Raw genomic sequence first — 24,275 nt, forward strand, 5'->3', positions numbered from 1 at the left:
TAAATTTTATGAAGTCAAAGCTAACTGCTAGTGGTGGAGGGAGGGAAATCAGCCTCTTATTAAACTGTAGTTTTATGATAAACAGATTATTAAAAATATCATTTTTCAATAGAGATTGGATTTTTTTTTTTCATTTGTGTTTTTATATAAAATTTTGCAATTCTCTTTCCTGAAAGAATGTGATGTGTCTTTTTCTTGGCTTTCTCATTGGGTCTTTAAACTTTAGATAGGTTGGGGGCTATTACAGCACACACTGACACGATACAGAATTTGAAACTATAAGACCAGAATTTCTGACTTTGTTGTGTATCTTGTTGTTCAAGTATAACATTTGTATAAGGACACAGGATGTGCTTATCCCACTACTGGCTGACAACAGAAGTGAGCCAGTAGCGAAAACAATCGTCGTCCAGCCGACTAGCGCTAAATTTGCACTTACCCCATAATGGAGACTAGCTCCCTAGCTAGTGACACAAGAGATGTCTGCGCGCGACTCAAAGTTTTGCCTGACAACAAAGTCTCGCGAGAAAAGAAATAGTGCCGTATGACAAGATTTAAGACAAATGATTAATGTATTTAAAGCCAGCTTGCATTATTTAAATGCATTTCATGCATTTTAATTTTAGCACATGAATTTAAGATTTTTTTAAGGATGTTAAGACGCGATGTGATTAAATGATGAAAATAATTCAGCGTGCTTGTAATTCATTTTAACTGGTTAATTAAAATACAATGGAACCAATCAGTTTGCTGTTTCACCCGTTTAGTGGAAAGGTTACAAGTGAGCTTAGAGCTCCCTCTTGTGGTAGCTTTTTCTTCTATGGCCACAAAATTTAAAACGTTTTCATTCTGAGAAAGTGAAAATATACAACCGAAAAGAACATATAATTTTTGAAATATTAGTTAATACTTTCAGTTAAATGGATTTATAGCAATGTTGTAGTTTGAAGATAAGGTGTATTGGTTTAATACTATATAAATCTAACCCCATTCTTTGTCAGACACAAAAAACAATTAAACAGGGGTGTAATTTGCAGTATTATCACACAATGTGCTACCTTTAAGTACTTTTTTAACTTCTAAAATTCAAAGCATTGATATAGTTTTTTGTGAAGAGGATTTCAATATCCCACAATTGTTTATTTGCAAATCCAAGATATATTTTTGATATAATAATGCAATCTCTGCTTTCTACCATTTAAGACAGAAATGAGAAACACTGATTATAAAAGTTTGTTTTAATTTTTTGTCAAAAAAAGACAGGATTCACAAAACAAACATAAAATGAATGAATATCTAAGGAACAAGGCATTAATTAAGTAGATCATTTAAAATAAGGCCAACTTTTTTAGCCAAATTTTCACATGAATTCCATCTCCGACAGCTGCAACATTTAAGCAAAATTGAGAAAATTCACAGATTAATTTCCCGTTTTTGTAGTAGAAACAATACAATTCAACCAGACTAACTGTGGATAACGGGTAAAAACAAGAAACACTTTGCGGCAGTCTCCATTATGACGTATCCATGGTAGCCGTTTCTAAATGAGAAAACAGAAAGAATATCACAAATTCACCTGTCAGAAGTAAAGTTTGAATTTGCAACAAGACATTATTAGCAGAGCAAAAGGGCTGAACTCATTTCATCAGAGATCTTTTGACTCATAATAAAGAAGAGTCAAATTTCTTCAAGAAGGTAACAGCTATTCCACTGATATCTTATAGTGTGAAAAACAAAAACCATGCCTTGTATCAACGCTTTAATCTGAAGATGTGGTGTACTGATGGAGCTCCCACACAAACAGACTCACGCGTTTCATTGAAGAGGAAGGAATCCTGGTACTCCTTCATGTACTGGGAGGACCTGGCCTCATCCAGGAATAGCGAGTAAACCCTCTTGATGTCCTCCACCTGGACCTCCGTCCCCTGAGGAAAACAAGAGGCGGTCATGGCCAAAGAGCCCATATTTAATTTAGCCACACAAACAGATGAGGATTATTTCCTCTTGCTTCCGCTGAGCCTACCTTGCGTTTACGACACACCAGCCCGGCCGTGCTGATCAGCTGGATGGCGTAGCGCAGCGACGTCTCCATGCCGATCCGAGTGAGGACCGTGTGGGCCTCCTCGCTCAGCTCCACATCCTCTTCTTCGCACCTGAAAACGTAAAACACTCGAGTTCTACGTCGGATTCTTATTGAAACAATTTCTGCGAGTGGATGGCCGGGTGAACAACCCTCACCGGATCTTTAGGATCTGCCTTGTTTCTTTTTCTGTGTAAGGTGAGGTGGCGATGATGAGCAGACGGTCCAGGAGATCGATGGGGATGCCATGAGGGCTCTGGTAGTTTGTTCCACGGATTCTGCGTGAAGGTTAAAAGTGAGTGTAGGTTCACTTTTTCATAAACTTTAGAGGGACGCATTTTGTTTCTTTTCATTTTGCCTTGGGTTTGTGTTAACAGTACCGAGTGATGCCTCTGTTGGTCGCCATGATGAGAACTGGGGACAGGTCACTCTCTAGTGCACGGTTCAGGAAGGAGAAGCACTCCATGTCCAGCATGTGAACTTCATCGATAAACAACACCTGAACAGACGGGGACATTTAGCTTAACTACATTAAGCGTAAGCTGAGGAAGAACATTCAAGGGACACACTTACCCCGGGAATAATCTCCGCCTTTCCCTCTTCCCTCCACTCACACACTTTGGCGTTGATCTGCTCGCGGACCTCGGACTTGATCTCTCCCGTGTCTCCGGAGAAGAGAGCCAGGAAGCCTTGCGTGCGGCTATTGATGACGTCGATCTCGTGGAGCGACACTGTGTGCACCACCTCCTTCCTCTTCTGCAGCTCTCCCTCGGGACACTGGACAAACTTTGTCTACGAAAAAAAAAAAAACCTTACTTTTATATCCCAACATTTGTAGAACTGACAATTTAGGAGATACCTTTATCAGGGTATCTGCACACAAGGCCAAATTTAAGACTTTTAAGACAAGTTTTAATGCCAGCTTGAATGAAATTTAAGACCGAAAAAACTATAAATGTAGGGGAAAGTTGGAGGATCCTGCTAACTTGTGTGGCTTGGCAACAGAAGAGGGTCAGTGGCAAAAACGAATGTTGTCCCAAAAACTAAAAAAAGCTAGCTAGCTTGCAGGGCTATCTGAACAGCTAAGTGCCAACCTCCCCTAGTCACACAACGCAATGAAAATGTTTGCATGCATCAAACTCTTGCCTTACAAAGACTTTAGTGGAGCATACCTGAGCTCCCATAGCATCGTAGTCTCTGGCTCTAGTGAAAGAGCGTCCCAACTTGGTGATCTTGCCAGTGGCTTTGTCAATGGTGATGACATCTCTAGGAAGAGAGGGGAACAGAAACACAGAACGTTTGTATGTTTTAGATGAGTATGTGTTATATTAGAATCATGGACAAAAGAAAATTTAAAATAGAAACTTACCCGGCTTGTACTTTCTCTTTGCTTAGACTGTCAATCATCTTGTTGCCCAGATCATATATAGTCTCCATTTCAGTAGTCTTTAGCGTCAGCTTGCCCACTTTTGCACCCTGATCAAAACATGTCAATCTTCAGTCATTAAGGTTTTTAATCATCCTTAAACACATCATACACACCTTCTAACGTCACAAATATGAAATCCATTCTATTATTTTGCAAATTAAGGTTTTGTTTTTAATAAAATTCTACTTTTTCCATTTTCATTTTTTTGAATTCTGTTTTTTTCAGTGTTAACCATATTCTTCCCTTGCTAACCAGTCTGTTCTGTCTTTGACAGGCGGAGCTGTTACCTGCCAAACCAGGTAACTTCAGGTACTGAAGCTGATAACACTACAGAAACGACTGTGTATTCTTTCCTTCTCACCAATACCAACTAATTCTGTGAAATTCCATAATAAAATACGGTGCACGCACCGTATTTTATTATGGAATTTCACAGAACTTTATAAATCCACGGATTTATAAAGTAATTAAAAATCAGCTCACCGTTCCAGTGGCGGGTCTATCAATCTGGATCTCCACCACCTCTCCTTCAATGATCTCCGTCTCCTCCCTGTTGATAAACAACTGTGCTTATTCATTTCATTCAGAAACATTACTGCTCACAGATCTGTTATTGTAGTGATTCCCTCACTTGATTCTCACTCCGATTGCCTTTCTAAAAGCTTGGCTCAGTGCCTCCGTCTTGCTCATTTCCAGGGAGAAGATCTCACTCCCGGCCAGAGCTGTGAAGGGCGTGTCGGCCCCCAGCGACTGTGCTATTCCTTCAGGAGGACAAATACAGTCGATATAGAACAAAAATTAACCAAATTACATCAATGCAAGAGGAAAATACCACTTTCTCTAAAGGAAGATGCTGTGTGCTGGAAAGCTGCCAGTGGACTTCATACCCATAGCGATGGCAGTTTTTCCTGTGCCAGGTTGGCCGGCGATCAGTACCGCCCTGCCAGCAATGTGGCCGTCTTTAATCATCTCCAGGATGACCCCTGCTGCACGACGGGCGGCCAGCTGGCCGACCAGTCCCTGCGACACCTGCAGGTGAACAAGAACGGGTCACCTTCACTACAAACTCAGCATATTTCAAAACACTCCTGTACCACTGGCAAAGTCAGGGTTCCTACAGCTTAAGTAAAGCTAAATTCAGGACTTTAGACTTTTTTAATGTCACTTAAATTTTAAGACACTAATACACACGCACACAAAAAAAACCTAAAGTTAGCAACAATTTCGGGATTTTTTCTGGTTCCAGTGTTAATGTTTCAAATTTTGAAACAAATTTTAAAAGACAGATTTAAGACATTTTAATACCAAATAATGCTTTTCTATATTTTTAGATCCATAAACTCAATTAAGATATTTTAAGGATCCACAGGAACCCTTAAAGTAATTAGTGATTATATGAACAAATGCAATACCTAAGGGACCACAGGCAAAAAGTTTTGTCTAACTTTACTACAAAAAACTAAATGATCAACTACAATAAAGCAGCTTAAAGCAGAGAATTTGATTAGGAGCAGCTGCCTCAACAGCAGAAAACAATCTTAACCAATCAGAGCCTATGAAAAGGAACACATGAAAATAGTTTTTCTAATAATCATCACGTAAAGAAGAAAAAAATAAAACAGCTCCTCCCTTCACAGTTCAAAGAGAAAGTCCAACCAATCCAAAACTCAAGGCCCTGTCCTACCTGTCTTGGCTCCAAAGCATCATCCAGTCCAAGGCCGCGGATGTGAGAATGAGCCCCTAGTACACATGGTGATGAGAGAGAAGGCGTCAGCTACACTTGGAAGGGTAGATTAGATTAAGAGTGCAAACTAAATCTGGATTCCTACCGATTCTCTCAATTCGTGTGATGTCACGAACCTCTGGAACTTTTGTAGCCGCCATCTGCAACAGTGGAAAAAAAAAAAAATTGGGAAAAAGATTAAATATAGCAAAGTTTAAATTAATCCCATTTAGACCAGTAGAGTGATAATCACTTTGTCCTAAATTTAAAAAAATATGAAGCCATTTAGAGGGGACGGTTGGTATTTTATATAAAGTTTACCATACAATAATCTTTACCAGCCAGAGAGCCTATAATAATCACAGTTTACAGTAGTTAGTTATAAAGAATTTAATAAAGTACAGTTACTTTAAAAAAGATTGTTACCAATATCTGGACAGGAATAAGCACATTTAATTCTAATAGCAACTAAACAGACTTTTTTCATTAATTGTTTCTTCACAAAAAAGCTTGAATTAAGCCAATTTGGATGTCGGTGAACATCAATTTCCAAGTTTTGTTGCAGATTATCCATTGGATTTAGATCCAGATTTTACTTGGGTCATTCCAACACATAAGCATTGATAAATCCTTCACTGGCAATTCCACAATAACCATAGCGACAAGGTGGATTAGCAGCGCTTGCCAACAGCTGACTGTGTCATCCAGGACATGCTGCTGTGGGATGTGGTCTTTGCTGTCTGGTCATTGAGCTGTTAGTATGCTGTGACAGCCTCTATTCTAGACTGTCCCACAGCAAGAGTCTTCAGTCAGAGACTTCTTCACTGCAAGACTGACTGCTACTGGAGATCTTTCCTTCACCACCCACAACTCTTTAAAGATACTTGGATGATACCAGTTGCAACACTGAATTGATCTTTGAGATGAATAAAGTACTTTTGAATTTGAAATGAATTTTTACTTCTGGCTTTGTGGTGACGGTTGTTATTTTTCTAGACAAAGTATAATAGAATAGAAGAAATAAAGATTGCTATTCAACTCGCAAGCTCGCTTACTCACTAGCAAGCCACAATAATCATTAAAATCACAACATGTCACAATATAAATATTAAATTATCAAAAAAAAAAGAGAGAGGAAGATGTTAAATATTCTAGAATACGTTAGAAAGGTTTGTGGTGTTTAGTTGGTTGTCATAGTGACAGTTGTTACTCATGCTGCAAGAGTCTCAACCCGTAAGCAAAAAGGAAACATTTTATTTAATCTTTTTGTTTTTGAGGGATACACAATTGAAAGTTGGCGGAGCAATAAAACTGGTTAAATCCTAAAGACGTACTGAAGAGCTACGTTAACTCTTCAGATGGGTATTTGGGACTGCAATAAATACACGCGATGCTAACGGTAGCTAATGTTATGCTAGCGAATTAGCTTACTCCATTCATAGCTTTCTATAAAAGTGAAGAGTCACAACGTAGTAAAATAAGGACCCCACGCAGGCCCTCGCAACAAATCTTTCACTTTCTGTACACATGCAACTATATTAATGTATAAAACAGTAAAATGATAAGACAAGATATTCTACCGGTTAGCAGTAAAACGTGTGCACTCACCTCCACAACCACACTAAACGTGAGAATGCAGCGGCGCTTTTTCTGAAGATAGTCCGCCTTAATGTGTCCGGAAGGAAACAAATGTTGATTTTCAGTTCCTATACGTTTTTCAGCTTTGCCCTCTCTACAGACGGACGTGGTGAGAAATACAAGAAGGGAAACTGAGAACAACGCACTTATTCTACCAAAAACTTCTTTTTAAGGTAGGTGCTCTACATATTTTTATTCTTATGCATAAATAACTCAGTGAAATATGAATTGGACTCGGACCATTATAACCGGAATTCCATATTTAAAATATTTCTCTTCACCTCGAGACTTATTTAATAAAAACAAACTCTTCCGCTCATAATGTATTAAGCTTTTAAGCATCAGTTTCCTACCGCTCAAGGCTGGTTGCGTTAATTTATTTTTGATTTGTTTAACAATTCTTTGTATAACATCAAATATATAGAAGTGTCAAAACCCATATCAAACAGTTAATGTTGCTTTTCCTTTAAAATCTAACCAGATTTTAGTTTTGTTTTGCCATATAATGTAGCTACACTATAATTCCACATTTTCTATGTTATTATCCGGAGTGGTTAAAGTTATTTGTTTTTAATCTGATTATGTAATGGAGATTACACGTTCCCCTCTACCACCCAGCCATGGATATTAGAAAACAAATATTTCGGTGTGGAGACCAGGCGGGTGGGGTGATTACATGGTACAGGAAGGAAGTCTGTCGCGGCACTTTTGCTGTGCTTTACTTTTGTCCAGAGAATCTTGAGTAGATCCCAACAGTCTGATGGAAAAGTAAAACACTGCATGCAGTGCTGTACACATGTCTCCACCAGAGGTTGCAAGACTCAAGGGTTAAATGCATATGAATAGATCCTGCCTCTCAAAGATAGTAAGTACGTCATCCACAAACTTAAAGGTTTTGGGGGAAGAATTTTATGTAATAGGCCAACACAACTTTGAAGTGAAAAGAAAAAGATATATTGTTTTACAATTTTTTTGCCACAAAAAATCTGAAAAGTGTGGCATTGTGTGCTACCGATTGCTTTCAGAAGTCTCTTAACTGCTAAACAGAATCCACTTGTATGCCTCCAAGCATACTGGTCAGGGATACAATTGTGGGAGAGTTTGGAGTGGGAGTAGGTTATTAAACAATATGTAAAGCTTTAAGTATGTCATAGATCGCTGTTTAGTCCTTCACATAAAAAATGAAACAGCTATGGTACAACTACAAATCTTACAAAATATGTCAGCTGGGGTTCAGAAGTCCTGACTGTTTTTTATGTGTACATATCTCTGTTGTGTAACATTTAAGCCAACATTTCATCCCTCACAAAAATGTGGAAAACCTTAATTTAAGAAAGCAGATAAATTGAGAATGCAACATTAAAGCAAACTTCATATCCGGACTAAAATCTAGAGCAGTTTTTCATATCCTTCCTACAATGTTTTCAAAGTCACTCCCTTAAGGCTCAGCTTGCAGAATTCCACAATTACTTGTTTTTAGTATGATGCCAAGAGGATGCAGAACTTCACATGAAAAATAGATGTGAAATACTAATTTAACAAGAGATTGCTAGATCTCTCGTTAAACAATCCTGCTATCTTAAAAAGCAGGAGAGAAATAGATGTAAGTCATGCGTTCCTTTTAGAGCTTTTCGGTTACTCATCACCTGTTTCTGTACAGTTCTCAACAAACCTCTTAAAGGGAAACAAAACCAACACTGCCAACCAGACAGAAACTTGTTATACACATTCAGTGAGTCTACAAAAGTGTTTGTTTTATTGTTAATCTTCTTAACAATAAAGTAGATGATAAAGTTTTTGTTTGTAGTTATAGTTCCAAGTAAATATTTAATATTAAGACATGCTGTGTGTGGTTTGCCATCTTACTGGACAAGAAAGCAGCCTTCAGAAGCTGAGGAACTACAGTTTTGGCAGTTTTTACAGTAGTTATCCTACCAAAGCCACGGAGTATAAAATTGAGGCAATGACATCACACCTTTATGTGTTAAATCAAATGTTTATTGATAAAATTAAGTTTAATATGAAATTATCATAGCATACGTCAGTCAAGGACTGTATATATTTGGAGTTACTCTGTAAGTGCTTTCCCCCTAACATTTGTTCATTATAAGTAAAAAAATAAAATAAAATCACATCCATCATAACAGCTTCCCTTTGATCAACACACATTCTCAATGTAAAAAAAGGAAATATATATTTGTAAAATACACACATATGTATAAAAAGTAATAACAGATGATTATTCAGTGATTGTTGGACGGATTTTTATTAAATCACAGCTGGACGAGGGTGATTGCAGAATCGTACCAAACCCAAAACCCTGGATAGACAGGCTCGCTGAAGGAGGCCTTGAAGCGGTGGAGGAGGGACATGGTGTCCCCTACGGTGTAGAATGAGAGAGTGCCCCCATCGTAGTCCAGGAAGACCCCGATGCGGGAGGAGTAAGGCGCGTTTATCTCTGTCTGGTCCTTGCTGTGGCGAGCCGAGTAGCTGGAATCGGAGCAGAACAGGCTCCATGACTTGCGGTTGTAGCCGATGCGGCAGCTGTCTCCATAGCCCGCCCTCTTGATGCCTTTGTAGGTGACTCCGATGGCTGTGCCCTCACCCCTCCAGTCTACCTCCCAGTAGTAGGCGCCTCCAGCGAGGTTCTCCTTGCAGAGGACCTGGGGCAAGGAGTCAAACCTGGAGGGGTTGTCTCCGTAATCTTGGGGATCTCTCTTGAGCGCGGCCTTTTTATTCCCTCGAGACAAGTAGAGCTGTCTGTAGGCTGTGTTTGGGTCCAGAGTGAGCTGGCAAGCATCTAAATGATGAAAAACAAACATTCACTCGGTAAAAGAAATCATTTAACTTAAATTCCTTGGGGTTAAATATAAATGAGCAAACCAAAGTAAAGTGAGGAACCCTTCACCAGTGTACCGCTAACTATAATGTCCCAGAGGTTAGCAGAATCTAATTAGCATTTTCACCTATTAGATGTTTAACTAACTTCTGCAAGAGCATGCTTTGCAGGGGCAAAAAGCAGGAGACCCTCTGGCTGAACACACACAAAAACAGAAAAATCCCAGTGGTAAGATGTCACCTGCCTGCTGTGTACCTCCACCTCTGCAGGTCACAGTTGGTGGGACACCCGGTGGCCTCGCCTAGATCGGTCCGGCCTTTGATCTGGAATGCCAGAAGTAGTGAAACTGTTTGTGAGATTGATCACAAACAGAGGTTCACTAAAAGAAGACCATCTAAGAGATCAGAGGCCAAGGAACTGTGAGTCTCCAAGTCAGTCTTAAAACAGCTGGTTTACCCAAGCTTATAACTTCGATCAAAAGAATCAGTGTGGTACAGGGAGGGGCTCTCAAACTGAGAGGTGAAAATCACAAACCTCCTACAGTACCAGCATGCAAAAAATATTTGCAAGGAATCTGCCCCAGTCTCTGTCACCACTGTTGGACTTGCAGTTGTTTCTGATAATCAGATTTTGTGGTCAGCCACAGGGTCTGACAGAGAGACATTATTAGCATCTGATTTGCCTCATGCACTGGGCTGAGCAGAATGAGAGGAAGCAGCGAAGCGTGTCACAGCAGAAACAGAGACTCACATCTCAAGAAGTCGTCCCTGTACTGAGGTTCCTGGACGGGTATGGCCTTGTACATCACGGCCTCTTCACCTGTTGAAGCACGTGTAGAAAAGGATCAGAAAACATCTCACTTAGTCGAGGTCATTTCTGTCTCTGGTTCAGCACCAAATGCTTGACGGTCCTCAGCAGGGTTAAACATTTAACCAGGCTGCAACTGAGTGGCCCAAGAATGGCCTCTGATTAAAATGATGTGCAAACAAACAGGACAGAAAAGAGCCAGGAAGGTTTGACTTTCAAATAGGGTCAGTTCGTAGTATATCATCTGGTTAATGGGTCATCCGTAAATTTTATCAACGCACTACATCAGATAGAACATTTTGTTGACTCACTTTTAATTGAGTGTTTCTTTTTGGGCTCATCCAGCTGACAGAAGGTCATTTTGTTCACTGTAAATGAAAAGAATAAGAAGTTAGGCTTAGGGTTGAGTTAGGCAGGACTGTTGAGTGAAACTTAGAGGATTTGACTCTATCTGACCTGTTTTGGCGACCTTCACCAGCTCGTCGTTGCTGAATTCATTCAGGTGCTGCTTCATCTCGGAGACAGCTTTGGTCACAGAGCCAAAGGTGAAGTAGGGATTTACGGAGACTGAAGGCAACTCCTCAGCGTCCGTCTGGGCTAGCAGCATGTGGTAACTCTACAAACCAAAATCAGCATCTCTTTTGACATCAACTAGGGTTAGGGGTGGTTTAAGTATTTCTTTGGTGTTCTTGTTTTCTACCTGGATGAAGTGGATGTGGTCCTCAGTGCGGGACAGTTGGGTGATATGAGTGTCTCTCTTCTTCAAGTCGGCAATTTCGTGAGTCAAACGCTCCATGTGGCCCTCTGCATTGTTGAGTGCAGCTCTCTTGTTTGATGATATCAGCTTGGTCATCTCCTGTTGCATCCTCTCGATGGAGCGCATCATGTCACTAAACATCTTCTCGCATTCCTGGAGCGCTCTCTGGGCCGAGTTCTACAGCGGGAGACAGGAGGGGTTTGTCATATAAATCAAGCGGTTGCCACATAATTTTTTTTCCCCACAGTAGGCTTAAAGATGCTGTCATCACTCTTTTTAGATGGAATGCTGTCAGGGGTGGCTGACTCAATGTTCCCGTCAATGTTTAGTGGTTAGTCTGGTCTTATCTGTCTGATAGGTGATGGGGGTTAGGAACCTTGAGTGAGTCCACAGCTTGTTTCAGCTCCTCCATCTGCTTGAGACGGTCATGAATCTTTTCCTGGATTTCAGCCTGGGTGGCGCCTAGACGTTGCTAAAATTGAAACAAGAGAAATTGGAAATAATTATGAGCACAGTGTCACAAATGAGCTGCTAAGTCACAAATGCTAGACTTGATGTTGCAGGGTATGGCTCTGAGCTGATTCTGGAAACTGTCTTTGTGACCAATAGATATTTTCAATTCATGAGTCTTGCTGTTTTTTTCTGACTATTAAATCTGATTCATATCCTGCTCAACCTTGCATTACACAGTGAGCTATTGTCCAAATTTGCACAAGTCTACATTATTAAATGTGTTGTCTTTCAGCAGAGTATATTGTTGGATTATCAAGATATCAAAAAGTCAATCTCCAACCAGCATGTTTATTAGTTGTACTTATAGTTTACATACCTGCTCTTCAGTTCTTTCCTGCTCTGCTGACACCATGTCATGACCCTTATGCTCTTTCACCGTACACAGCACACAGATGCACATCTGATCGGTGCGGCAGAACAGCTCCAAGCCTTTCTGATGCTGTGGGCAAATCTGCCTGTCTAGGTGGCCAATTTCATCAACCAGTTTGTGCCTTTTGAAAGTGGCTGACTCAAAGTGGGGCTTAAGGTGCTTCTCGCAGTAGGAAGCCAGGCACATCAGGCAGGTCTTGATGGCTTTGTGCTTTTTGCCGATGCAGATGTCGCAGCCAACATCCTGGGGTCCGGCATAGTTGTAGTCCGGGGACGGAGGGGGTGGAGGAAATGCCTCAGAGTCGCGTTGGATGGTGGAGTGCCGGGAGCCTCCCATGCGCCTCGGAGTGGGCCTCTTGTTGTAAGTCACCCTGCACTCAGGGCAGAGGTATGAGCCAGTGTGGTTTGCATGGTCCCAGTAGGTCTTTAGGCAGATGGAGCAGAAGATGTGGCCACACGGGATGGCCACGGGATCCCTGAGATATTCCTTACAGAGGTAGCAGCTGTCCTGATCAGAAGACATGGTAAAGGAAACTTTCTTAAGCCGAGAAGATGCTACGAAAAGAAAAGCTGACTTGTGTCAGCACAGTGGCAAAGTGATCCTACAGGTAGTGCAAGCACAAGTTTTATAGACTAAACAGAGGGAGGCAAAACTGGTTAAGCCGAAACCAGTAAAACATGGGCGGGGTAAGAAACAGGAACAAGTGAATGTGTCGGACTCTTACAGAGTACTGAGAGAATGAATGAAATGTGTGATTAAAAAATACAACTGTTGTTCTTGAGCCATGGACCAAAAAAATTGAGTCTTTCAATGATTTATTATTACAAAAATTAGACCACCTTAGGTTAAGGGATTTTTAACAAAGTAAGAAATGCAATCAGAGTGAGAAATTTGGAATTTGATTAAATGTTATCAAATTTTCTTGTTACAAAAAGATCAGCAAAAAGAAGAAAACAAACATTATACGTATCTGAGATAAAGTACTAAGAAAACCACAGGTGTGTCTACACTGAAGTAGACTTCAGTTGGTCAGTACCTGGAATGAATGCTGTCATGTCATGCACTTATATTTACAGGAATCAGAGTGCAAACAAGATGATCTCTTTATGAGAGCAGATTTTCTGCTCTTTGTTGGATGATTTTTACAGCTCCGTGTCAACAGTAGAAACAAACTACAATGTCTGATCACTGAAATAGTTCCTCCTGTTAATGATATGGCTAATTTCAATAAATAATCTCTACATCAATGACTTTAGCTCATTGTTTCTCAACCAATTTAGTACCACTTTAAATTTGATAGTACAATAATATTTAGATTTGTAAGTTTATTTGAAAAATGACCTGTTCCCCTGATGTCAGACTGAGAGATTTCTCTCTAACCTTGGCCTTGAAATCCAATTGAATATGACTAAAAGTTAGTGATAAACAATTCATTTGCACTTCTGGCAATCTGTATTCCAGTAAAGCATTAGCATAATTTAGTGAAGGTGTTGCTCCACTGTTTGAAGGTATTGTCAATTGCAATTTGTGTGGCTACTGAGGACATCAACAGAAAATCCCACTTCGTTTTAGGACTGGAGGATGGTTACATTGAGTTTTTTTGTAACTGTTAGCAATAGTAGCACAATCACAACTAGCCTGTATACTAAAGCTTGAACTTCTGCACATTTTGTCATGTTTTATCATTGAACTTCTATGTATTTGGGGGGATTTTGAGTGATAGATTGCCACAAAGGAGTGCATATCTGTGAAATTAATGGAAGATAATACAGGATTCCTGGCATGCACTTCATACATTTGCAAGCCCAGCCAGTCCGATTTTGATTTACAAAAACATTTAAAACCTGTGGCACATTTTTCTTCCACTCCCTACATGTGCTACTTTATGTTCATCTGTCTCATAAAACCCAGATAAAATTTATTCGAGCTTTTAGTATCAACTGACACGAATACCTTTAGGAGGTACTGTTGTCTTCTTCAGTCAGTGTGATGCTGACCTTCAGCCCGTCTGAAGCCAGTTAATCATCAACTCTTTCAGTACTGATTTCCCTTGACAGGAAGCCTCCTGGTTTCTACTGTTCACCTTTTAAGCTCGATTTTTTTTTAGCTTGAAAGCAATTCAAATCCAACATAAGTGAAAAAAATAAATAAATAAATCCTGCCTTGTAAATCAGCAAATTAAAAAAAACAAACCTGCTTCTGTATGTTAAAAACTCCTGTGCATATAATTCATCTCACAGAGTGAGCACACCTCCCAGCCAAGATGGAGTTTCAGTGCCGTTGAGATGGAGCAAGGAATGCAACTACACTTGATAGCCCAGATAACAGGAGGGCCAGGAAAGCTTGCTTAAAAGATTCCATTGTGTTTGGGCCAGCAGGGCCTGAGCAGAGTGCCAAGCATTATATAGGGTCTGTTGTGTGTCAAAAACAACAGGAACCGCAGCTGACATCTAAAACCAAACAAAGCCTATTATTTCACCGAGAATTCATCTCTATAATTGGGATTAATGGTGAACATTAATTTGTTTTCATGAAATTTAATTCTGTTATTTGTGAATGTTAATTAGTTGACCTGATTATGTTTTACATCACTAATCCCTGATAGTATTAGCTCTGCAAGGCGGCTTGATGACACAATTTAGACTAAATGGCTTCATAGCAGCAGTTAGTAGTCTTTTGTAATTGCATGCATTTCATGTGTAAATTAGGTTAGCTAAATTTGCTGATTGCAAATTAACTTGCAGTGCATGACATTAACATAAGTTAGCTCTGACATCTTACATGGATCAGCTGCACACAGTCAGGGAGTGCCAGTAGGAGTGGAGGATGTTATTGTTCTGCAGCTTTATTTGGTTTGGATGACCCTGAGTTTCTGAGCAAAATGTTCTTTTTATTTTTCCCACTAAGACACTCCCTGATCCAAATATTCACACCTAATGTTTTCATGTGAAACATGTGAAGTTTGTCCTTCGCTCAGCAATTTTCAACCAAAATGTGGACTTTGTTCTCAAAAAATGAGCATTTTTTTATAGAGAAGGGAGGAAAAAAAGTCTCACCGCGCTTCTTTCATGAGAGATGTCTTAGCCATGTGAAGTATTTTATCTCATCTTTTGGACATTTTGTCTCAGTCAGAATTTGTTTCGTATCAAACAAATATTTTAAGACGAGAAAAATGTTTCTATGAGATAAAAAAGAAGCAAATGACTTTCTTACATAAGGTCTTCTCTGTGCTGACATGGGTGTGTCCCAGAACACACTTCCCTGCAGTTGTTTTCGGACAAAAGCTCAGCGGTGGCCTTCCTTTGAAGTTTTCACTCTGGCCCCTGAATATCTGACCAAATTAGAATCCATAAATTTTTATAATATGGAAGTGCTGTCCAGTTTCCCCACTCATATTAGGACCTCGCCTGAATTCTTTTCAGTTTTTAAATATGTATCTAAAACCAAAAGGGTGCCATCTGTTTTTAGTTTTTCTAAATTGTATTTCTTTCTTTCCCTTTGATCAAACACCATTTGTCCTCCCCTGCACTGGCTCTGCTGCAGAAGACGTACGCCCAAACCACTGACCTTGGACTGAACTCGAGTTAACTGGAAACTTTCTGCTTCCTTCAACAAAAAAGCAAGAGTATTCTACTTTTGTCAAAGAGCGGCTACATTCTTTATATTGTATATATTTATTTCGAGAATTATTTAGTAAATAGCAAAATAATGAGACAATGTTTTATTGCTTTCTTCGAGTTCGGAAGTCTAAACAGTTTGAAACTTCTTAGAACAGGATTTTATGGCTTATTTTGGCTAATTTACAACATGTAAGTGAGTTAGAGGATCATTTTTGTTGCCTAAAAATACATTTTAAATACACTTTTAGGCAACACCTGAAAACACTACACAAATTTGAGAGATAAATCTACAAAGATATTAAGATAAGAATTGTGGACCTCCACAAGTTTGGTAGAAATTCGTTGAAAGTGCTGCGTTCATCTGATCATAAAATTATGTGCAAGTATACTCAGCATGTAAATGTCCCAGAAATGTCAATACAGTCCCTTCGAAAATTTGTGGGAAGAGCTGAAAAGCTGCATCCGTGAACGAGGTGGACTACAAACCTCACCCAGTTCCACCGGTTCTGTCAGAAGGAATGGGCCAAAACAATTCCTGCAAGCTATTGTGAGGATCTTGTGAAAGGAAACCAAAAATGTTTGACAGAAGTAATGCAATACAAAGGCATTTCTGGCATGTAAGAAGGAGAAAGAAAATGCAAACTTCTGAATTTAAATAAAGGTTTTAAATCTTCTCTTAAAAAATTATCTTATCATTCTAGCATTTAATCAGTAGAAATAATTCTTTGTGACCTAAAACACGACACATCTAGTGTCAGAAAGGTTTTGTGCATTTTTCATAATCATTTTGTTTCAGCTGCATGTTTTTAAAGGGAGCACATTTATTTTAAACACGCTTTCTTTTTCTGTGGATCTCAGGCGGTTCCCTCTACAGATAGGCTGTTCAATCTGTGAGCACAGACCGTTTGGTTTCCTCGTGAGGAAGGAAGGAAAACTGGCTTATCAGAAACCTGGCCAAATATGGAGAGGTGAAACTACCAAGTGGATGATATAAAGCAAAATTTGAATGGTGAGGTAATTTTTACTTGGCTAACCCCATATTAGAGTTTTGGATCGCTCAGAGTCAGTGAGAAAATTTTATGTACCTTTAAAAAAACAAAGAAAAAACTAATTAAATTTGTTTCTATTGTGCTTTAATAATGTGAGAGTAAACACTGAATGACATGTCAGCATGAGGGGAAGGCTAATAGATTAAACTTTTTGTGAAATATAATGAAATGTCATCAGACACCTCGAACTCAAAATCAGGGATGGTGGACTTTTCCACTATCTTGTGTTAAATAATAAAAGTGAGTCAAGGTGACAGGAACATTTTTTTTTTAACTGCAGGATATGTGACATAACCTGAATGAAACGTGCAGCGTAATACAGAAACTATTGCAACACACCTGGATGTGACAGGAATGTTGTTTGGATGTGTGTGTATTCAGACCTGTGTGTTTCCATTGTTAACGTCGAGCATAACTGTTTCTCTTTCTGCCGCCCAGCATGTACTACACACACACACACACACACACGCACCCACACACACACACACGCACACAACACGGAACAACCAGACAGGTCAGACCAGTTGCTGTGTAAATATTGCAACTCTGAATTTAAAAAAAACAACAAAAAAAAACAAGAGTAGCAATAATTTTTCTGAAAGATTCTTGTTGGTTCATTTGAGCTCTGAGTGTCTCTGTTTGTTTAATGGGTTGTTCCCCCCCAGCCACCTTCCTCCCTGAAATTTCTACAGTACCTCAGGCTGCTTTAATGTTTGTGGAACTATAACCGGTGTAAGACAATGTCGATTCTGTGTGACAACAATAGGTGGAAATGCAGCTGCCGGGACGTGTGTGCGCAACTCAGCCACAGATGAGCCTCATGAGGAATTCAGGAAGAAAGGAAGCTGCTGGGAGAAAGGAAACGTTTTCCTTCCCCTCCCCGACTAAATGTGGCAGATTTAGTTTTTCGCATTTCATTCATTCTCCTTCCATTACTCTCATATCCACTATGTTCCCCCCTCTCACTCGCTTCTTGCTCAACTTTCTTATCTGAGCTGGGCAGGGCTCCATGTACTCACGGCAAAGGGGGGAGGGGCCTCGCCTGCTTTCAATCAATAACCTCTGGAATTTAGAAATACAAGTAGATCCTGTCCCTGGCAGGCTGTACCACACCGTAGAGGGCGGGCTCTCTCGCACACTCAGCAAACTCTCTATCCACTTCTGGCACTCTCTCCGTCTGTTTTCTACAGGTCTGACCGGCTTTGGAGCACCGTCACAATGGCCGACCACACGTCTCCTGATTATTTCAGCTGCTCCCTGTGTCAGAGTCTCCTCAGGGACCCCGTGGCCATCCCCTGTGGCCACAGCTTTTGCATGGACTGCATCGACGGCTACTGGAACGAAGCGGACTACACCGGGATCTACATCTGTCCCCAGTGCAAGATCACGTTCACCCAGAGGCCCGTGCTGCGACCCAATGCCACCCTCACCATGGTGGCCGAGAAGATCAAGAAGAGCGGCCTGAACGTCAACTTGAGCGCGTCGCAAGCGAATGTCTACGCGGGGACCAACGACGTGCCCTGTGACTTCTGCACAGGGAAGAAACTCAAGGCAGTCAAGTCGTGCCTGAATTGCCTGGCGTCGTACTGCGAGAAGCACCTGAGACCGCACTACGAGTCGGCCACGTTCAAGAGGCACAAGCTGGTGGACGAGCTGGGGAACCTAGACAGGAAGGTCTGCCTGCAACACCAGAAGTCCCTGGAGCTCTTCTGCCGGACGGACCAGATGTGCATCTGTGCCATCTGCACCGTCAGCGAACACAGAGGGCACGACATCGTGTCCGCCGATGCAGAGAGGGGCGAGAAGCAGGTAGGACGATCTGCTTTTGTAGAAAGCTTGATGTGGTCCTGTTCGGCTCCATGGTGATTGATGAAGTCAGACTTTGTGTGTTTACGTGAGTGAAAGCAAGCAGGGTATTATGTTTTTTTTGTTTCACCCAACATCCTGGGATTGCTGCTTGGACTTTGACCCATTTCACCAATGCTATCAGCTTCCCTGGCTGGCATTCAGGGCCGCCAAAACAAACCCAGCTCTCTGATTAGCCCGGGGGTGTGTCTTAAACTTCTCACCACAACCCCACGTACACACTCACACACCTTCCTAAAAGCTGCTATCCAGGGATAAACACACAAAAACTGCCTTTCGCGCAGTCGGTTCCCACCTGTGGGAGTGGGGCCTGGGACAGGACTGGAATGTCAGGCAGTGAAGGCAGACAACACCTCGCTTCAATCTCACTTTGGCATTGAGTAGCGCAATGACTCACGGGATGACACGGCCTGTAAAACAATGTGGGGCAGATAAGAGTTGTCAGCAGATACTGCAGTGGGAAGATGTTCCACTGTGTGACTGATACACACTAGGAGAGGTTTAATAGCAGGCGGGAAATGTATATTTAGCCAACAGTGAAGTAATTGCAACATCTAAAACCACAGGCTGCCTGGCTTCCCTCATGCAAAGATTTACAACCTGATTCTCACCCTCCCACCCCACCTTCTTATGTTATCCCCCTCCCTTCCTAGATTCCCCACATTCCTCAAGCTTATCTTGGAGAGAATGGGGCCGGCGGGTTTGAGTAAAATCTGAATTAGAAACCTGCTATTCTACCACCGTGCACCTTGAAACATCTCCTTACCCGTAGTTTCGCATTCCTGACATGACTGGAATTCTTCCACAGACTTTTTTTCCCCTTCCTCTCCTCCCTCTGAGATAAAAGCGGGCCGCGTTAAGAAGCTTCTTTGAGTGAGGTTTTGTCTGGCCTGCCAAAGGGCCTCCCCAGATATAGTCTCTGATGAGAAAGAATGCCAGTCCTGATCCAGCCTTTATCCCCTGCACTGCAAGAACTCCTGATATTTCTCCTAATCTGAGTTAACATCACTTGTTTTGAGTTCTTTATTGCAACATTGCATGATGCAATAATGGAGGATAATACTGTGCAGTTATCAGGGAGGGAGTGAGTGCATAGAGGAAAACTGTAGCGTAGAGGATAAATTTGTAATCCTCCTTTATTTTCCAGAAACTGTTGGGTGTTTCCCAAGCTGAGATTAAGCAAAAATGCCAGGAAAGGGTAAAGGAGCTGGAGGAACTCAAGACTGCTGTGGATTCACTTAAGGTAGCGTGTACTTCTTCTTCTTTTATTTTTGAACAATACTTTACAATTTGGACCATATCTCACCTGCAAACATCTTTTCCTCACAGAACTCAGCCCAGAGAGCAATGGTGGAGAGCCAGAAGATGTTTGAGGACATGATTCGGTCCATCGAGAGGATGAGGTCGGAGGTGACCAAGCTGATCGGCATCAACGAGAAGGCGGCTTTCAACCAGGCCGAAGCTTTGATCGAGCGACTGGAGCAGGAGATCGACGAGCTCAAGAAGAAGGAGACCGGCCTCAAGCAGCTCTACAGCACCGAAGACCACATCCATTTTCTGCAGGTGCGACGCACTTTTTTTTTCTCAGATTTCGACTGAGATCTTTGGCCAAATTGATTGAGACGTTCTCGCTTGCCTCCTCCCGTCAGAACTTCAACTACCTGTGCACGCCGACCGATGATGGCTTCATCCCCAAGGTGACCATCAACCCCGACTTCTCCTTTGCCTCCGTCAGGAAGGCTGTGGCGGTGATAAAAGAGCGCCTCGAGGAATTCGGCAGGGAGGAGCTGCTCAAAATTTCCAAAACAGGTTGGATCTCAGTGACTGAAACATTTACACAAAGACTCGAAAACAGCTGTGTTTTTAAACCCAGTGTGGTGTTTTTACAGTGAATGAGGTCCCAGTCTACACGACGGAGAGCCGGACATTGGACAGAAGAAGCAGAGGTGAGCGCTATCATAGGTTAATTATTATTTAGTTTGATGTTATCATATCTCTGAGCTATAGCAAGTGAACTGTACAACTGCTGCTCCATATATGAACATAGGAAAAAAGCTTTGAAAAAATATTCCCTCTATTTGAGCTATTTCACACATCACAAATCCACTCGGATTTCATGTGTTTCAATTTGCAATGCAGAGATCCTCAGCTCATGTTGGAGCAGTTGTCGCCATGGCAGCCATTAGTCATGCACAAATCAGGTCTTCCGTGAAAGAGTGGCAAAAAGAAAGCCTTTGTCAAAGGAAAGCCATAAGAAGTTGTCTTTGCAATTTGCCACAAGCCATGCCAAGGAGGCAGCAAGTATGCAAAGGAAGGTGCTCTGGTCAGATGGGGTTAAGGTAGCCTCAACACAATGTTCCTGCTATGAAACATGGTGGTGGCAGCGGCATGCTGGGAACTACTTCATTCTCCAGGAAAATTGAATATGAGACAGATAATCTGTAAAAAAAAAATTAACTCCTCCACGTCCTCCCAGTGCTACAATTGCTGTCTGATGAAATGAACCGCTCCTGGTGAAAAACAACCAATCAGAGTCAGGAGGAGCGTCTTGGTGCTGTCAGTCAACCTCATGTATGTGCTGCTTAATGTGCTAATGGTGGAGCAAGAACTTACCATTTCAGGAAAACAGTTTATCTGCCATCATCAGTGGCCATGCTGACCAGGTTCTGCTATTGGAAGGAAGCTGTAGCATGGCAGAGAACAAAAAGGAGGATGTGAGCAGCGTGTGCACAAGGATCGTTTACAGCATTAAGGCTCTGATTGGTTGCTTCTAACCAAGCTGTGTATTTCTGTAGAGAGCACTGGAAGAAGGCAGAGGAGTTAAGTTTTTTCACTGATTATCTGTCTCATACTCTAATGTCACAACAGTGACAGTTTTAATAAATATATAAAAAACAGATATAAAAAGTCACATACTAGAGATTTAAAAGTTGCAAAAGGCTGGAGACTGAGCTACACAGAGCAAATGGCGACAGTGGCTGATTTTCAGATCTTATGTGACAGATTACATGTTTGTCATGTGAATATCAGCCAACTGCTGAGCTTCCAAAATTAAGGAAATCTGTGTCAATTTATCATTGCACCCCTGGATCAACTATGTTTGAGAAAACCCAGTCAAAATTGAGGTTTAAAACTAATTTATAATCTGTTACCAAACCAAAAAATGCTTACAGATGCTATCCATCCAATTTGACTGAGATTCAGGTATTTTTAACTTTATATACAAAGCTGGCAGAGACATAACCCCAAAAGACCTCCAGTTGTACTGAGAGCAAACAATGGTTCAACAAGTATTGACTAAGGGGTGGATACATGCACGTCACTCTATGGCGTAAAATGGAGGTACCTTGTAGTGTTAATATCAGTATTAAATCACATCAGCAAAGCATCAGAGGTGTGTGCAGCTCAGAGTGACTCACCAGTGTTTTTTGGTCCTCAGGTAAAGAAATGAAAATGACAGTGGACAATACTCCTCCTCCAGAGCCAAAGACCAGAGCCGATTTTATCAAATGTAAGAACCTCCTACATTTTTTTTTTCTGAATCATGCTGCCAGTCTGATCCCAATGAGGAATCTGTTGAAAATGTCGGTTTTCCTCATTCAGACTTCTGCCAGCTGAAGCTGGACCCCATCACCGCCTACAAAGAGCTTTACATCTCCGACGGCAGCAGAAAGGTCATCCGCACCAGAGACCTGCAGCCCTACAGCGACAGCCCTGAGAGGTTCGACAGCTTCGCCCAGGTGCTGTGCCGCGAGGCCCTGTCCGGCGGTCGCTTCTATTGGGAAATCGAGTGGAGCGGGGAGTTCTCCATCGGCGTGGCCTACAGGAGCATCAGCCGGAAGGGCAAGGGCTCGCTGTGCCTGCTGGGATACAACGACAAGTCCTGGAGTCTCCTCTGCTCCGACACGGGATACTCCGCCTGGCACAACCGGGTGGACAAAGCCGTCAACGGGCCGCACTCACCCAGGATAGGTGTGTACCTGGACCACACGGCGGGGGTGCTGGCGTTTTACAGCATAGGCAGCAGCTCCATGACGCTCCTGCACAGGTTTCATGCCACATTTGTCGAGCCGGTCTATCCGGGCTTCGGAGTCGGAACGTCTGTGAAGATCTGCAACGTCAAGTGAACTCTGATGTCTGAGCCTCCCTCTGAACAAATCCACGTTTTGTTTTATATACCACACAACATCAAAGTGTGTATTTTTACAGGAATGTATAATTATAGCAAAACCACATTAATGGAATTCTACTAGTTATGTTTAAAGGAGGATTTGTGTGGTTTTTTTTAAACAGATTTTTTTAACGTATTTTTTTAAATACGTTAGAAAGATAAGTTGGTTTTTTTACGTATTTTTTTTTAAAATACACATTTAAAAAATATATATATTTTTAGGGATGATTTAACACCATCCCTTAGTGTATTAGATTTGACACTATGCTGTTAAATCACTTTTTAAACATGGTTTACTGAATCAATATTGAAATGCAAAATCAACATGTGGAGCAGCTTATATCTATGTAATTTTACAATGTGCTAGTGCGAAGTAAATATAACTATAAAGGTGACATTTATTACACACAATCCACAAATAGTTTCTCCCTCACATCTATTACACATAATTTACACCGTAATCAGCTCCAGCTGTTTAATCGAAACCTATGTGAGACCTGTCACATTTTATAATTGTGTGACTTATTTTTATATGTTGATGTTTACTCTTTTCAAAAGTATGAATTCTACAGTAAACGTTGTTTTGGTTTTATGCTTTTAGTACATTCAGAAGAGTGCTTCATCGTCATTTCATTTGCTGTTCCCTGTTATTTGATAACGTTTGCATCAATTTAGAGCCCTGAAAGTTTATTTTCACTTGAACTAACTCCTATTTAATTTTGTGTAAGTTTTCCAGCATAATTATATAATTGATATGAAGAAAACGTTTTGTAACAAAAAAAGAATAAAAAGCCATTGATGGTTCTAAATGAGGAACTAAAAACATAATACGTTATTGGTGATTCCAGGTCAAATATTATATACAATGCTAGAAATTAAATGGATTCAAACACAATGAGTATCTTCTAGAATTTTGCAAAATATCTAAATTTGTAATTTTACTTAAATGTGCTTAGAAGTTAGATTTTTTTTTTTTTGTCCAATTTTTCTAATCTGACCAAATTCATTTTATTACTTTATTTGTCGATAAAGACCTGAAAACTGAATCGGTTTTAAAGACTTCGAATGCCCCCTGCTGCCTGGAAGAAAAAAGCGCACTAAAATAGTAATTATGTATTAAGTAAAGCTTAGCCGGTAATGGATTTATCATCTGGCATCGTATCAGATTTCAAATTTTCTCCATACTGCTTAGACATGTGCAAAAAGGATAAACTATATGTTCTAATCACTGGAAAAGTAGAATAAACTGTTAACTGTTGGGTTTTATGAGGAGCTAATAAAAATAATCTGCTCTTTAACAGATTTTACAAACACCTACATTTAATATCAAGAGTTAAAAAGATATAATACTTTATATTTGATGTTTCTGTGATCATTGTCCAGTTTCATGGCCCAGTTTGGGACTAAGATACA

General features: G+C 40.8%; 3 protein-coding genes across 7 annotated transcripts; 1 reads left to right on the plus strand and 2 right to left on the minus strand.

Annotated features, from left to right (window-relative positions):
• Nucleotides 1–1,223: 1,223 nt before the first annotated feature.
• Nucleotides 1,224–6,894, minus strand: ruvbl2 (RuvB-like AAA ATPase 2). Its single transcript, XM_044140880.1, has 14 exons — nucleotides 6,841–6,894; nucleotides 5,339–5,393; nucleotides 5,194–5,249; nucleotides 4,397–4,538; nucleotides 4,141–4,270; nucleotides 3,993–4,059; nucleotides 3,450–3,556; nucleotides 3,253–3,346; nucleotides 2,654–2,872; nucleotides 2,461–2,579; nucleotides 2,239–2,358; nucleotides 2,024–2,153; nucleotides 1,811–1,925; nucleotides 1,224–1,540 (listed from the first exon to the last, which is right to left on the minus strand). The coding sequence occupies exons 2-14, from the start codon at nucleotides 5,391–5,393 to the stop codon at nucleotides 1,515–1,517; spliced, it is 1,380 nt and encodes a 459-aa protein (XP_043996815.1). The 5' UTR covers nucleotides 6,841–6,894; the 3' UTR covers nucleotides 1,224–1,514.
• A 92-nt stretch (nucleotides 6,895–6,986) lies between these two features.
• Nucleotides 6,987–23,690, plus strand: ftr82 (finTRIM family, member 82). The gene is made up of 8 exons (XM_044140876.1): nucleotides 6,987–7,043; nucleotides 18,016–18,634; nucleotides 19,839–19,934; nucleotides 20,021–20,254; nucleotides 20,341–20,500; nucleotides 20,581–20,637; nucleotides 22,131–22,202; nucleotides 22,295–23,690. Exons 2-8 carry the CDS (start codon nucleotides 18,044–18,046, stop codon nucleotides 22,816–22,818), a joined length of 1,734 nt encoding a protein of 577 aa, XP_043996811.1. The 5' UTR covers nucleotides 6,987–7,043; nucleotides 18,016–18,043; the 3' UTR covers nucleotides 22,819–23,690.
• Nucleotides 8,847–19,814, minus strand: ftr83 (finTRIM family, member 83). 5 transcript variants are annotated; one of them, XM_044140874.1, is made up of 10 exons: nucleotides 19,458–19,814; nucleotides 18,987–19,101; nucleotides 12,103–12,663; nucleotides 11,650–11,745; nucleotides 11,217–11,450; nucleotides 10,973–11,132; nucleotides 10,828–10,884; nucleotides 10,460–10,528; nucleotides 9,954–10,032; nucleotides 9,537–9,670 (listed from the first exon to the last, which is right to left on the minus strand). In XM_044140874.1, exons 1-9 carry the CDS (start codon nucleotides 19,478–19,480, stop codon nucleotides 9,980–9,982), a joined length of 1,368 nt encoding a protein of 455 aa, XP_043996809.1. In that variant the 5' UTR covers nucleotides 19,481–19,814; the 3' UTR covers nucleotides 9,537–9,670; nucleotides 9,954–9,979. The 5 variants fall into 5 exon arrangements, with proteins under 5 accessions (XP_043996806.1, XP_043996807.1, XP_043996808.1 ...); XM_044140871.1 differs by lacking the exon at nucleotides 9,954–10,032 and having other exon boundaries at nucleotides 8,847–9,670; nucleotides 19,458–19,811; XM_044140872.1 differs by lacking the exons at nucleotides 9,954–10,032; nucleotides 18,987–19,101; nucleotides 19,458–19,814 and adding an exon at nucleotides 17,209–17,253 and having other exon boundaries at nucleotides 8,847–9,670.
• Nucleotides 23,691–24,275: the final 585 nt, after the last annotated feature.

The sequence above is a fragment of the Gambusia affinis genome, linkage group LG15 (assembly GCF_019740435.1).
Source record: "Gambusia affinis linkage group LG15, SWU_Gaff_1.0, whole genome shotgun sequence".
In the NCBI taxonomy this organism is placed as follows: domain Eukaryota; kingdom Metazoa; phylum Chordata; class Actinopteri; order Cyprinodontiformes; family Poeciliidae; genus Gambusia; species Gambusia affinis.